Source organism: Leucopleurus acutus (genome assembly GCF_964270905.1).
Source record: "Leucopleurus acutus genome assembly, chromosome: 10".
Lineage (NCBI taxonomy): Eukaryota > Metazoa > Chordata > Mammalia > Artiodactyla > Delphinidae > Leucopleurus > Leucopleurus acutus.
In genome coordinates, this window is record NC_139153.1 from 17,079,054 (window position 1) to 17,094,766 (window position 15,713).

General features: G+C 38.8%; 1 protein-coding gene across 1 annotated transcript in view; it reads left to right on the forward strand.

The window, feature by feature from the left end:
- Positions 1–15,713, forward strand: part of CNTN3 (contactin 3) — a gene marked incomplete at its 3' end in the record, with an annotated part of 239,450 nt that overhangs the window by 190,427 nt on the left and 33,310 nt on the right. The window contains exons 13-17 of the mRNA XM_082847771.1: positions 10,801–10,918; positions 11,742–11,900; positions 12,000–12,149; positions 14,330–14,400; positions 15,351–15,585. Of these exons, the coding sequence (XP_082703897.1) occupies positions 10,801–10,918; positions 11,742–11,900; positions 12,000–12,149; positions 14,330–14,400; positions 15,351–15,585 (733 nt within the window). The remainder of the gene's footprint in view (positions 1–10,800; positions 10,919–11,741; positions 11,901–11,999; positions 12,150–14,329; positions 14,401–15,350; positions 15,586–15,713) is intronic.

Consider the following 15,713-nt stretch of genomic DNA (forward strand, 5'->3'; position numbering starts at 1 on the left):
ATCACAGTGGTGCATTTGTTACAATCCATGAACCTACATTGACACATCATTATCACCCAGGGTCCGTGGTTTACATTAGCGTTCATTCTTGGTGCTGTACATTCACTGGGTTTGGAGAAATGTATAAGGACATGTATCCACCATTAGAGCATCGTACAGAGTAGTTTTGCTGCCCTAAAATTCCTCTGTGCTCCATCTATTCATCTCTCCCTCCCCCAACCCTTGGCAACCAATAATCTTTACTATCTCCATAGTTTTGCTTTTTCTAGAATGTTCTATAGTTGGAATCACGTAGTATGTAGCCTTTTCAGATTAGCTTCTTTCACTTAGTACTGTACATTTATATTTTCTCCGTATCTTTCAATGGCATAATAGCTCTTTTTTATTTTGACTGGATATAGTAGTTTATCCACTCACCTACTGAAGGCCACCTTGGTTACTTCCAAGTTTTTGAAATTATGAGTAAAGCTGCTTTAAACATCTGTGTGCAGGTTTTGTGTGGACATGTTTTCTATTTGGGTACATATCAAGGAGTAAGATTTCTGGGTCATATGGTACGAGTATGTTTAGTTTTGCTTTCCTCCTAGCAGTGAATTATTATTTTGAAAAAACTGTTATCTATTGGATAAATTAGGAATATTTCACTTATTTATTTTCTGATGCTCTTTCCTTCTTTATGGAGGGCCGTGTTTCTGACCTATCATTTTCATTCTTTCTGGAGAGAGGCCTGTTGTTTGATTTCAGATATAAATTTGGGAAATTCTCAGTCAACACTGCTTCAAATATTACTTTCTTCCTTTTTCCCTTTCTTCTCCTTCTTATATCTCCATTACACAGTTCTTAAGTATTTTGTTCTTTATTTTCAGTTGTTTCACCTTTCATTTTAAGTTTTGGAAGATTTGATCATCATATCCTCAAGCTTAGAGATTGTCTTCTCAGCCATGTTTAGTCTACTAATGAGCTCATGAAAGCCATTATTTATTTCTTTACAGTGGTTTTGATCGCTAGCATTTCTTTTTTGTTTTTTAGAATTTCCATCCCTCTGCTTACATTATCCATTTCTTTTTGCAATCTATCTATTTTTTCCATTAAATCCCTTAGCATATTAATCATAGCTCTTTAAAATTTCTCGTCTGATACTTCACGCCATATCTCATGCCTGTTCTGATGTGTATTCAGCCTCTTAACACTGTGTCTTTTGCATTGTCACATGCCCGGTAATTGTTCTGTTGAAAGGCATGCGTGATGTGTAGTAGCTGAAAGGAACTGCAGTGAGCAGGCCTTTACAAATATCGTGGTGAGTCTGTGGGGTGGTGAGAGGAAGTGTTCTCCAGTCCTGTGACTTGGTCTGCTGTTTTGGTGAGCCTGTGCCCCTGGACTATGAACTTCCACAGCGCTTCTTCATCTCCTCCTTTCCCATCTGGTGAGACAGGATGGCTGGAGGTACTGGAGCTGTGTATTTCCCTTCCCCCGTGTGGGAAGCTAGAGGGATCAGGATTTGGGTATTTTTCTTAGGAAGAGGTATTAGGCTCTTACAAAACCCCAGCAGGTTAGGTTCTGGTAAATTAGTTTCTCCTAAAGGCAACCTTGGTTCAGAAGAACAGAGTGCTCTGGCTTATGTCATAATGGTTCATTTTCCCTTCCCCTGCCAGAAACATGAGGGGATCTTTCTTCACCATTCAGCGTGAGGACCCAGTAGAGCTCCTGGAGGTAAAACTCAGAAAAGTATGGGGAACCACCTGTGTCTGGGTTCCCTGGAGTGTTAGCTCTCAGACCTGTCCACGCTGACCCTCCAGCAATTCATCCATCACAGTTTGGGTTTCTCTACCCCAGTCTTGGCTCCCAGGGAAATTTCTGCTGGCGGATTTCTGCTCCAGTAAGTTGTGCTTCTCTGTATTTGTCAGTCTGTCTCTCCACTTTTGAAGGCAGTGGTTTTTTCCATGGCCTCACTTCTCTGTCAGATCGAAGCGGAATTACTTCAGCTTTTTTCTTGTTGTTAGAACAGGGTGATGACTGCTAAACTGCTTATATGCCAACTGAAAATCAGAAGTCAGGGTGACTGGCCTGTTTTTTAATCGGGTTATTTGCCTTTTTATTATTGAGTTGTAATTGTCCATAGTGGCTTGGATTTTTATGCTCCGATTTCAGAAAGCAAAGTATTCTACTTTGCAAGACAGTATTTAATTATACCATTTAATTGATCTGGACATGAATAAGAAAGTGAAGAATAAATGGCTCATGTGGGGCAATTTAAAATTTTAGACACAAAAACCAGGAATTTCAGCTGTTTTTTATAACAGTAAACACTCTGATTTTGTAAACCATTTTTTAATATTGACTTTAAAATTTTAGATCATAACTGTTTGCAAAAAAAATAGTCTAATGATAGATTGGATTTGGCATCCAACCTAGTCATCTTTGTCATCTTTTTAAATATGACTTTTTTATATATATATATGTATATATATATATATATTTTTTTTTTTTTTTTCCCAGAGTATCAGGAAAACTGGGGGAATACATTGGTCTGAAGTTGTAGTAAAGTTGGTGTGATCTCTTTGGGAGCAACTCTCCTGGGAGAGAGTGTAATTTTATTCTCTCTGACTGCGGGTATCCTTTCTCTGGCTCACACATAGACTCCTGACATGAAAGGGCGTCTAGATCAGAGTTGGTGGGGTTGTTTTAAAGTCTGTCTTGGGTTCTTGGCACAGTCAGAGTAAAACAACCCTGCAGGGATGACTCTTGATAAACAAATACCACGAACTCACTCTTCTCCCTCCCTCAGATTTCCTGATGGGAGGAACCCAAGGAAAAGACAGAAAGTAAGGGCACCGTTTTATATAGTCCATGTAGGTCAGCTGCCTCCAAAAGAAGCAGTACGGCAGGTACAGAATGGATCTGGAGGGACGTGTCCAATGGTGTTTTCCAAGGATGACTGCAAAAGCACACTTTGTGCCCAACTTGCTCGTCTTTCAATGTGACTTTGACAGTCTTCCCCATCAAGTGGTGAAACGTATGCCTCTTGTCTTGAACCCAGGTAGACCTTTGTGACTGCTTTGATCAATAAAGAAAAGCAGGAGTGATGCTCTGTGATTGCTGAGGCTAGCTCATAAAAATGCATGCACTTCCACCTTGTTCCATTGGTGCAATTTCTCTTGGAATTCCTGCTTGGAAGCTCAAGCAGATGGTGGTGAGGTCTACCTTAAGGGAATGGCTGAACTCCCAGCCAACAGCCAACACCACTCTCCAGTCATGTAAGCTGGCTTGCCTGTCCGCATTCTAGCTGCCCCAGCTGATGAGGTTTACAACAGAGATGAGCTGTCCCCCTACTGATCTCTGCTCAGATTATATATTGCTGAGCAGAGTAAATGAACATCAATTTTTTAAGCCACTAAATTTGGGGGGTAATTTATTACACAGCAAGAGTAATTGGAACTAGAACTGAGCACAAGACATTTGCACAACTTGGTCAAGTTTCCATGAAACAATGGCTTTTTGTGCCTTTGTATCAATGGATTTCCTTTTTCATACACTAACATTATAATTCTGCAAGGGGCAGATCTGCTCCCAGTATATTTTAAAACTTTAATATGAGGGTAAAAGCAACAAAGACAAAAAAAAGACCTGTGATCTATGAGATAAATTGTTACTCAGGGTAGGCTCTTGTGACTTGAAATACTTGCATTCTGAACTGTCGTCACATCAATTCAGAGTAATCCTAGGGTGATTCACATTGACTAACAGTAAGTTTCTATATGAATCTATAGAAATCTATCACCATGTTGAATTATTTCAATGACTACTTGTTTTTAAAATGACAACAAGTACACCAAGGCAATCTAATGTCAAGGAAATGCACCTTGTACTTGACATCTAGTACCTGTTTCACAGACACTAGTTTTCTCACCCATCTTCCAGAATGAAAATATGTACAGGTGTACTGTTCTCAGCTTATAAACCCGGCACTAAACAACCTAACTTAAGGATTATTTTATGCATTTATTAATTGCAGAGTTTTAGAGCTAGGGAAAAGAGTGACTATCTTGAAGCTTTTATTTCCAGGAGAAGTGATGATGTGAAGAATATAAAATCTCGGGCATTTAATGCTTTTAGATAGTAACTGATCATTAGAATCAGCTAAAGCGTCTCCTCTTTCTAGTCCATTTTGATTTAACTGTTCTGTGATGTGGCCTAGGGATTTCTGGTATGGTTTTTTTTTTGTTTTTTGGGGTTTTTTTTTTGCGGTATGCGGGCCTCTCACTGTTGTGGCCTCTCCCGTTGTGGAACACAGGCTCCGGACGCGCAGGCTCAGCGGCCATGGCTCACGGGCCTAGCCGCTCCGCAGCATGTGGGATCTTCGCGGACCGGGGCATGAACCCGTGTCCCCTGCATCGGCAGGCGGACTCTCAACCACTGCGCCACCAGGGAAGGCCTCTGGTATGTTTTTAAAGACTCTCCAGGTGAATTTACTGTACAGCCAATGTTGAAAACAACTGGGTTAAGTGATCTGGGTAGCCCAGTGTTTTGCAAAGCACAGACTAGGCAATAGACAATATTAAATAATGCAGAATGAGATCTATTCTATTTTCAATTTCATTTCGATCATTTAGGTTAAATCAAGGAGAATAATTCAGTATGGTGTTAGGTTTGTCACGAATGATTTTCTAATTTTTGCTAATCTCCCTTTTTAATTAAAAGAGTAAAGGTCCAGGTCTCAGAGACTTTGAGAGTGCCCAGCTAGTGTCCATTTACATTATTTTCCACTCACTGTTTTCATTTTATCAGTTAACTATTACTGTGATCAGCAGTTTTCCATGTTAGATAAAAGTACACATTTTCTGTATTGACTTACATATTATTTAAGAAAGTTAAACAGTTTAAGAAACAAGTAAATAGTAGAGCATTTAGTACTGGAATATGGCAAAAAAAAAAAATGTGGAGGTGTAACTCTAGTGGGTGAAGTTTAGAAAACACTGAGGTACAATCACTGTGGGAATAGACACTGGATCCTGAGATCACCAACTTCCAGTAAGATACTCCATAAACACTACACTGGCCAGAAAAAAAAAAAAAAATCCCCAAGTTGTTAATGTGAACTTGATGTTGAAATAGGAAAGCTGATACCTTTAAGGTAACTTGGGCATTTGATACAGTTTAAAATATACATGAAGGTCTTTGACCAAGTTTTTATCTTTCATGTGTTATTCTTTCAAAACACTTATGACGGGACAAGCTGGGGCTCTAAATCCTGTAATGGATCAATTATTTCAGTTTATTGGTACCAAAGAAAGTCAAAGAATTTTGATGTGAACAGATTGCATATTACCTGCACTAGATATCACCTGTTTGGACAACCAGGCATCAGACAGTTTCAGATGAAATTATTAATCAGTCAGAAAAACCAAAATGGTTTACAGTGTTAGGGCCCATTTTCATGTTTCAGTGGTTGCCAATTATTTCTGTTCCTTGGAGGAGCCAGTGTCCATTTGTAACAAAGGTGGCCTTGTTGCAGCCATTTGGGGTAGGGATGGGGCAAGATTTGGTTGGTCAGAAATACAGAGGTGACCCATCTGCCACCAATTCCCTTAGGGACCGTCACAGAGAAAAACACTGCTCAGGTTTCAGAAGTAACCTGGAGGCTTGACTGTTCGCTAGTCACCTGTGTATAATTTACATGCAGTGTCAGGACTTGGAAGGCAACCCAGTGACGGGCTGAATGATTAACATTGGAACCTATACAAAAACAGGCTGTGTAAAGTGATATTTAAAAAGGAGGAGCTTCTATTCTACCTTGCCTTCCAAATAGTTGTCAAAATGCTTTTTTCCCCCTTAAATTGGAAAATTATGCTTCTTGGCAGTCCAGCAGCAGCATTTACATCACGAGTGCTTACCAGGAAATTAGTTTTTGCTGAAAATTTGTTGTATTCAAAGTGCATGCTACATTTGCAGGGGTCAAGAGGTTTTCCAAGTTCCAAGGTTTATTTTATACCTTTATTTGTAGCATGTACTCTCAGCTTACGTGTAATTAGTAATGAGTTGTCTGCTTTCTTATCTTCAGCTGGCGTGGGTTATCACATCATGCAGTGTTTTTCTTTTCAGTGCAGAGTGGTTTTTCAACTACATCAAAAATTCCACTAGCATCATCACCTAAGAAAATATAGGGAAAAAGTTAACAAGCTTATCTTCTTTTTCGTCTCATGCGCTCACTAGATTTTCTCTTAGCATTTATTTCAAAGGTGACTTTACTTATAAATCCATATACTGTTTATACCTGTAACATGTTCTGGAAATACGATCTTTTCTAGGAGAAACCTATATAATTAGGTGAACAGCTAATTAGATAATTAAGTAATTCTAGAAAAGCTTACAAGTTTTTTCAAATATAATAAAAAAAATTACTATCATTAAGACATGAATATGAACCTGAAATTAGCGACAGTGAAATTTTAGTTTTCTGGGGACAGAAATGGAGCTTTTGGTAGTGGGAGAAGCCTATTCCTATGGATTTGTGTATTAACTATCCCCCCTGACATTGCCTATCCCTCCCACTCCCAAAAGAGACTATGTTGTTACCTGCCTTAGAGTCTCTGCATGTGTGTAAGTGCTCTAATGTAGACTATTTTTTTCTTACCCTCTTTTGCTAGATAGCTTGTATTCATATTGCAAATCTTAGCTCAACTATCAATACATTGAGACTCGAGAATCATAGATTCGTCTGTGTATTTTGAACTTGCATTACACTGTAATTTTACATTGATTTCTGGTAGTCATTTGATTAATGGCTGTCTTTCAACTGTAAGCTCCATGAACATAAGGACTGTTTTTTTCCCTCACTATTGTATCCTCAGCGACTAAAGTACAGCCATTGCTTAATGAATAGTTTTGGAATGAATGATCCTATTTAAAAAGATAGAGCTTCTGAGAAAGAGCTAAAATTCATATGACTTAGGGAAATGTCTCCCTCTTCTTAAACCCCCGTTTAAGCTGTAGGAATAGGCCTCTTGCACTGTTAAAAGCTCCATTTTCAAATAATGCTGTGACCAGCGGCATAGAAAAAGGACTTGTTTTCTGGAAGGACTGGGAATTATACTGCTGCACTTTGAGGGGGACGTTTTAAGGGCAATAGGGATAAGCGAAGTGAAGAAAATGAAGCTTTGACTCTGCTTTGTCCCAATTCTAGTCCATTCTATTTGAGGGAAGGGGACCAAAGGAGAGTTTAGGAAAACAATACAAAGAAAGACTAACAAACTAATTTAGCAGATAATAAAGTAGAAGCTATTTTTATTCAAAGGGTTATTAGTGTTCCTAAGAATTTATTCAAAGATTATTAATGTTTGTAATGTTTGCAAGTTGTTTTATACTTACACTCTGAGGAATTAGAAGCATGTTTCTAAATTTATCTAAATAATAGATGCAATTTACTGATAAATATACTGAAAAATAATCTGTCAAGTGCTATTTTACCACAGTTAGACTAATGCTACTTGGATTTTTTCGGATGTTCCTCTCCTGTCCCCTTTATCATAGTTAATCAGTAACAAGCTATATTCTAACCAGTAGCAGTGAAAATTGATGGGGACAAGAATTGGTTTGATATAAGTGAAACTTCCCTTTGTTTTCCTTTTATATATTTTTTTAATGTCTGGTAATAATCAATTGCATTTTAATAAGAAGTTATAGAATATTCTAATTAATTGCACTTTTATTATTAAACGTTTAATTCTTGTGAAAGAAACTGGAGTTTAGAATAACAGCCCTGTTATTTGACCTTTTCAGTGATGGTCCTATTTATAGTGGAGCGTTTAGAGCTATAGTTGTACATTGTAACAACTGCATCTTGAGAGTCATTATGTTCTGCCAAAAAATACACAAATTATAAGTGTGTAGCCCAGTGAATTTTCACAAAATGAACACATTCAGGTAACCAACGATGAAATCAGGAAGCAATATGACCCCTATTCCAGAAGTCCCTGTGATACCTCGTTGCAGTAGTAAATATCCCTCCAAAGATAGTCACAGTCTAGATTTATGATATGATAGATTAGTGTCATTGTACTCCTTTCTATCTGATTTATATTTTTTATGTTGAGACTTAGCTATGTCAGTCTATATAGTTATAGTTCATTGATTTTCATGGTCTAATAGTATTTCCTTAAATGAGTGTTCCACTACTTACTAAGCTACTTTTTGTGATGGACACTAGGTTGTTTCCGGTCTTTAGCTATAATGGTTAGTACTGCCACAAACATTCTTTTAAATGTCTTGATGAACATACACACACATGTCTGTAAAGTATGTATTAGTTAGGAATGGAATTGCCAGGTTGTAGATTATGGGTATATCCTGCCTTAGTAGATATTTCTAAGCAAGGTTCCAGAGTGATTGCATCAGTCTCCATTCCCATTAGCAATAGCAAGAGTACCGGTCACTCCACATCCTCGGCAGGACTGAAAAATTTCCTGCCTCCTGCGTTCTAAGGTTGTGTACACATGGTATGTGCCATGTGATTTTATTTAACCTTTATTAAATAACTTCTCTAATTTTTTTATTTTTTTTTTTGGTGGGACACGGGCCTCTCACTGCTGTGGCCTCTCCCATTGCGGAGCACAGGCTCCGGACGCACAGGCTCAGCGGCCATGGCTCACGGGCCCAGCCGCTCCGCAGCAGGTGGGATCTTCCCAGACCAGGGCACGAACCCATGTCCCCTGCATCGGCAGGCGGACTCTCAACCACCGCGCCACCAGGGAAGCCCCTCTAAATTTGTAAACATAACTTGTTTCATATATATATATCCCTGACTTGGCTTTACATCCTAGAGAGCAGAGGTCATGTATAACACACTTCTCTAACCTCGAGTGAATCTAGTATGGCAAGCATTCGATGAACTTTTGTTAAGATGAATCTTGACTCTTCATATTGCTCCATTAAAAGACAATAGATAGGGTGAGAGAGAAAAAGCACTAGAAGAGGAACAATATAAATATAGTCTACTGAAAAAGACAAAAAGTAAGTACAGGATTGTTCGTTTTTGCTATATTTTATTTTTCATTTATGTATTCATCCACTCAGTTTCATGTTGGTGCTGAAAAACAAAATCAGTGGTTCCTACCGTCTACATGTTTATTGCTTCCGTTTTCACTCTACAGTGTAAGATATAATTAAAAATTATATTTCCCTACATGGTGAGCCTAACTATATTTCTTCAGGAAGATGGTTTGGTTATTACACAAGCTAGCTAAGTTATATCTCTCTTTACCCATCAATACCAAAGTGAAGAGAAATGACAAACCCAACATCAATCTCTTTTTTTACTCCTTCAAGAAAGAAAACGAGCTTATGTGCCTAAAAGCTGTATTCGTGTGTCTGAGGACCGAAAGACAGTACTACTTCCAATTCTCTTTTTTTACCCAACTGCTTTCAAAATAAGCAAATAAACACAGGGAAGAATAACAACTTACCCCAATGCCTTGATGGAATTTAATCGTAACAGTTCTTACTTCACTGAAAATAAGAGATTCCTATAGAAATGATAACCTCCTGTGAGTATATGGAGCTCATAAAATTTAAAGAGTTTCTAAAGGTCAGCAAGCATTGAAGGCTTTGTCCTGGGGATAAATTTCTAAGTAACCCTGAGGAGAAAGAGAGAGGGAGGGAAAGGAAAAGGTTTAACTTGATGAAAGTAAAATGTGCAAACTCAACAGTTTCTGGATTATCATTTAATTACAGCCATCAATCAGCTCACATCTGCCTTTTCCCGATACTCAAGAAATTCAGGCTAAAGCCATACAATCCAACCAACGGAGAATACATAGCGCATTAAGAATCCTAAGGATAGGAAGCGATATTTAAGAAACTACCTGATAGGAGATCTTAGGAAATTACCTAAAACCAGGATAGTGGAATCCATCTTTCAACAAATACTGGGAAAACCCAAGAGTAAAATTATCCTTTAATTAATAAGACAAACTACTTATTGCTTCCTCTTCCGTACCAGTTTAGAGATTTTCCATTAAGTGATCCTTTTCAAAGGGCTTTGCTTTCTAAATCGTTTTATTTCAATCCATACTTTTACTAATGCATGAAACTGGCCTGCAGTTACTCATTTTATGAACATGATTTTACATTCTTTTAAAACAAGGACGATTTGAAGTTGAGCTTTTAGAAATACATTTGCTTCATTAATTGGCACTGGGGAATGCCAGCCTGTGTCTTCATGGGCAGTTATTATTTTTTGGTTAAAAATGTTTTAATTTCTTCTTATTGAGGGGTTCATACTGACTGTCCCTAAATTCTGTAGCGAAGGAATTAAATAGCATTAGGCTTTTTAAGCTTCAAAGTGTTCAGAAAAGTGTTTCAACCATGGTAATCCCCTTGTCGTGCTGCCTTTATCTCCTGCCAGATACCTAAATGCTTCCGTCGTCTTCTCAGGCAGATAATTGCAAAGAGGGTGGAACTAGAGAAAAGAGTTGAGCTGGTGCCGAGCAATGGATATAAAAAGAAGTGTCACCCTAGTAAAAGTAAATAGACTCTGAGACTGTAATCTCTGCCCTTATTTATCTTTGAAACCATAAATGCCCAGGGGAAAGCTTGTTGTTTATTTAGCTACAGAAACCTATGTCTGCAATCATGTATGGTTTTAACCTGTTTTTATTTCCATACTTTCCATCGTAGCAATCTTGGAACCACCTAGGTTTTCTCTCTAAATATGGGTTTTATTCCAGTGGCGTTGTTGGCCATAGCCTTCGAGAGTCTCTGTGTTTTCAAACTAATAATATGTTCATTACCTGTTTTTTCCAACAGAGTTCGTCAGGCGATTTAATGATCAGAAACATTCAGTTGAAACACAGTGGGAAATATGTTTGTATGGTGCAGACAGGGGTGGACAGTGTTTCATCTGCCGCTGACCTCATAGTAAGAGGTAAACATTAATGGCTCCGTGTGCTTCTTTAATTTCGCCTCTTAACTGAGCCTTTCTAACTGAAAAACCATGATGAGATAGCATATGAACATGTGAGTTATAGAATATTGATTTGATCCCCCTGCCCAGAAGATGTGAGAATAAGGATGGGTGCGAATTCAAAGAAAGAAAAATCTCAACTCTGTCATTCCAGTAGCTCTCACTGTAATAAGCATTCCACAGCTGCTGTCGAGCTGATGTGCTTTTGAGTATGTCATTAATACAGCAGTAGCGTTTAATATGAAAGAGAGTAGCGATAGTGGGTGTGTGTGTCTGCTTCCAAAATAAAACACAGGATCATCTAGGATGCCTGAGAAAATTTGCCAGTCTGAGCTACCGGCCAAAGTACTGATTTGCTACCGAGCTGAAAAATCACCCAGCGTGCATGGTAGAATAAAACAGCTCTGAATTACAAACTGGGAACTACAGAGATGTCCCAGGAGATTAAAGAAAAAGGTTTCGCGCCCAAAGTAAAGGATATTGAATTTGGAACAGGGCAGGGACCCTGCTGAATAGAGGGCTCAAAGAGCAGGTTTCATTTGCAGTTGTGGAGTATTATGCCTTTGGAATTCATGGTTCAAAATGCAGATTTAATATCTAGCAACAGGAATGTGAAAGAAAAAAAGCGGAAGTTTTGTTGCCAGGTAAATGTCCTCTTTCCCTAAGTGCTTTTGAAATTGGGATCCGTTGAAGGGGTCCAAGTGCTATGGGGCATGTTCTTCACATTGGTAGAAGAGAGTGACGTTTATGGAACTGCCAAATACTGTTTGCATTTTTGCCTTAGGTTCACCTGGACCACCAGAAGACGTAAAGGTAGATGAAATTACAGATACAACAGCCCAACTCTCTTGGAAAGAAGGTACAGACAACCACAGCCCAGTTATATCCTATTCTGTCCAGGCACGGACCCCTTTCTCCGTGGGTTGGCAGACGGCCACAACAGGTAAAGGGGGAGAGGCAAATGCCACCGGTACCTATGTATGGATTTCAGGTCAACCCTAAGACGTGCAGACGTTTACCTCTCTGAAATATTCCTTTGTAGTGCCTGAGGTCATTGATGGGAAAACACACACAGCTACGGTAGTCGAGTTAAATCCATGGGTGGAATACGAATTTCGGGTTGTAGCCAATAACAAAATCGGAGGTGGAGAACCCAGTTTACCCTCAGAAAAAGTAAGAACTGAGGAGGCAGGTTAGTGGTTTTTGTTTCCTGAGTCATGGCTTCATAGGTTTTTCTGGGTGTGTATTTCCACTCCCCTTGCGCTTGATCTCCAGCCTCGATGATGCATTGTCGCAATTATCCGAACTATCTAACGGCAGACTGGCCATATGGCATTTGTCAAAAGACACGTGTAAGTGATTCTGATGTAGTGTGACATCTGCAAGAGTTCAGTCCATCGTCAGCATTCATTAGTGCATGTAGAGTGAATATGTTTTTGTCACTTAAGGTTATAATTACTATCTGATATAGTCACCCTGTTAACAGGGGAAGTGCTGTTTTCATTTATAACAAGCATTGACAAATTGGTAGGATAATGACTTCTGGGAGTTCAGCTGCTAGGAAATCTCATTCTGCCACCAAGCTTAAGCGATTGATGAATAGGTATATTTTGGCCCCTTGAGTATTAAATTAAGAGAGAATTATTGTTAAAATTTTCCATGTGGGGCAACTATTAATATTAACCATAAGACTCTTTTTATAATGCTAAAAATAGCCTAACATTGAAACTGCAAAGTAGAAGGTGTACATGGTATCACGTTATTGAGGCATCAGAGAGGACTTAAGACTTTCCTTTTCAGAGTCCACAGTATTAATTAAGACTAACTAAAATTATGTTTGAAATACAGCCAATATATCACTTTGGAACAAAGCCAAGATAGAAGTCATGGAATACATTTCAGTAATTTTAATGATGCTCTTTTACACGGGACAGTGCATATAATGTTTATGCCAGGTATTGTGAGAAATCGGGGAGCCATGTCTGTCTTGGTGCTCAGTTCATTTATTCACACAACACATATTCAGGAAGGACCTGCTGTGCACTGAGCACTTTCTAGGTACAGTGGGTACAGCTCTGAACGCAGCAAAGACCCGTCTTCAGGGAACTTACGTTCTAGGTGTGTCATGGGATTTATTAAGCATAAATTTCTCAGCATAAAAGCCTGTGTGAGGTTCATAAAGATTATCTCATAACGGGATTTGAGGATTTAAGTATGGGTCATCTTTATATAGAGGCAATGTTGTTCTGAGAACTAAATCTGTACTTGAAATAGTCACAAGTTAAATGTTCATGCTGACGTGGATGGACCTAAAGATTATCATACCAAGTGAAGTCAAGTCAGACAGAGAAAGACAAATATCACTTATATGTGGACTCTAAAAAAATAATGATACAAATGAGCTTACTTACAAAACAGAAATAGACTCACAGACATAGAAAACAAACTTATGGCTACCAAAGGGGGAAGGAGAAGGGCGGGATAAATTAGGAATTTGGGATTAACAGGTACACACTACTATATATAAAGTAGGTAAACAACCAGGACAACAGTTCCCTGTATAGCACAGGGAACTATATTCAATATCTTGTAATAACCTATAAGGGAAAAGAATTGGAAAAAGAATATATATGTGTGTGTATATATGTATATACATATATACATACACATATATATATAAAAACACTGAATCACTTTGCTGTATACCTGAACAATTGTAAATCAACTATACCTCAATTTAAAAAATCGCTTTGAAACTGGGGGAAAAAAAATGTCCATATGGGATTGATTTATCATCATCCCTGATGAATCACTTTTTCTTGTTTTATTAACCTTCACACTGAGTCATTGTTTTCTTACTGTTTGAGATATTTTGAATATTTAATAATTTTATGCAAATATAAAGCATGTGATGATCTCCCTCAAAGATATATATATATATATATATGCACACACATATATACACACATATAATTGCATATATACACCCACGTGTGCACGTGCACACACACACACACACACACACACACACGTGTAATGTGCCAATGATCAAATTATTTTAAGTATTAAAAGTAAACAACAGGGCTTCCCTGGTGGCGCAGTGGTTGAGAGTCTGCCTGCCGATGCAGGGGACACGGGTTCGTGCCTCGGTCCGGGAAGATCCCACATTGCCGCGGAGCGGCTGTGCCCGTGAGCCATGGCCGCTGAGCCTGCGCGTCCGGAGCCTGTGCTCCGCAGCGGGAGAGGCCACAACAGTGAGAGGCCCGCGTACCACAGAAAAAAAAAAAAAAAAAGTAAACAACATTGCGTCTTCTTTCAGATAAATATTACTAGATGCTAGCAGGGTTTCAGTCTTTCTTTCTAACCTTTCAGTGCCGGAAGTGCCTCCTTCAGATGCCAGCGGAGGAGGTGGGAGCCGGTCTGAACTGGTGATCACCTGGGATGTAAGTGTCTGCACAGTGCCTGCCCCTCAGGGTGACGCCCTTCCCACACTCATGGCATCCTGGGTGGTGCTAGTGGTGGTGGCTGGAACTAGTAGCCAATATTTTTGAGTGTTCACTCTGTGTTGATCATTGTTCCTAGCATTTTGAAATTTTTTTCATTTTATCCTCACAACATTTTTTAGGTGAAAGCACTAAGGCACAGAGATGTTAAATAATTTGCCCGAGGTCATCTGGCTGGTAAACATAGGGGTGAGAGTCTAGTCCTGGCTGTTTACTCTGGAGCAGCACCTCTGGAGCTGCTCCCCCCCTGGTGATGCACACGCCACTTCTCCAGCCAGGGCTGCGTCCTAGCCATTCTCTCAGCCCCTGCTTTAAGTCATAAGTAGGAAAAATATTAATTAACAAAGTCAGAAGGCACTAGAATTGTCTACATTATTTGAAGATGTGGATGGAAAAATAAGAAGTCGAGAGATTATGGAGTGTCAATAGGAATTTTTGGCACGATGCAAATACAGCTTTGAGTTTAATATATTGTTTTTATTTCCTTTTTTAAAGTTTTACTCTTGCTCTGAATTATGTCAATGTGTAGTTTTTTTCTATAAAATCAACATTATGGATGAGATGATTTTTATTTGATTTAGAGATGCAGTATTTCAAATGAAAGTATATCTTCATTATTCAGAACTCAAATTAGGTTTGCAAGATGCTCAACAATCTGAATAATTTAGGAAAGTTCCAGTTAGTTATCTGATGGCTATGAAAGAGTGGCATATGTTTATTTAAAAGCGGCTGACTGTCCCCCTGACCTTTTTCTCCTTTTTTAATCCAGCCACTTAATACAATGTGGATTATTATTTGATGGCTTTTACAAAAGACTCTGCATTAGAGCTGCATTTATTTTTGCCTTGCTCTCGTGTGAAAGCGTGAGTTAATATGCCTTTCCTTTACAGCCAGTCCCTGAAGAACTACAGAATGGTGAAGGTTTTGGATATGTTGTTGCTTTCCGCCCTGTTGGAGTAAGCAACTGGATCCAGACAGTGGTCACATCTCCTGATACCCCAAGATATGTCTTTAGAAATGAAAGCATCCTGCCATTTTCACTGTATGAAGTTAAAGTGGGTGTTTATAATAACAAAGGTGAAGGACCATTTAGCCCAGTGACAACAGTGTTCTCTGCAGAAGAAGGTATGGAAAGGCTATGATTAGACAGATGGTCTTCAACTTAATGATTTTTTGACTTTACAGTGGTGTGAAGCGAGGCACATTTCAGTAGAAATTGCACTTCGAGTTTCTAATTTTAATCTTTTCCTGGG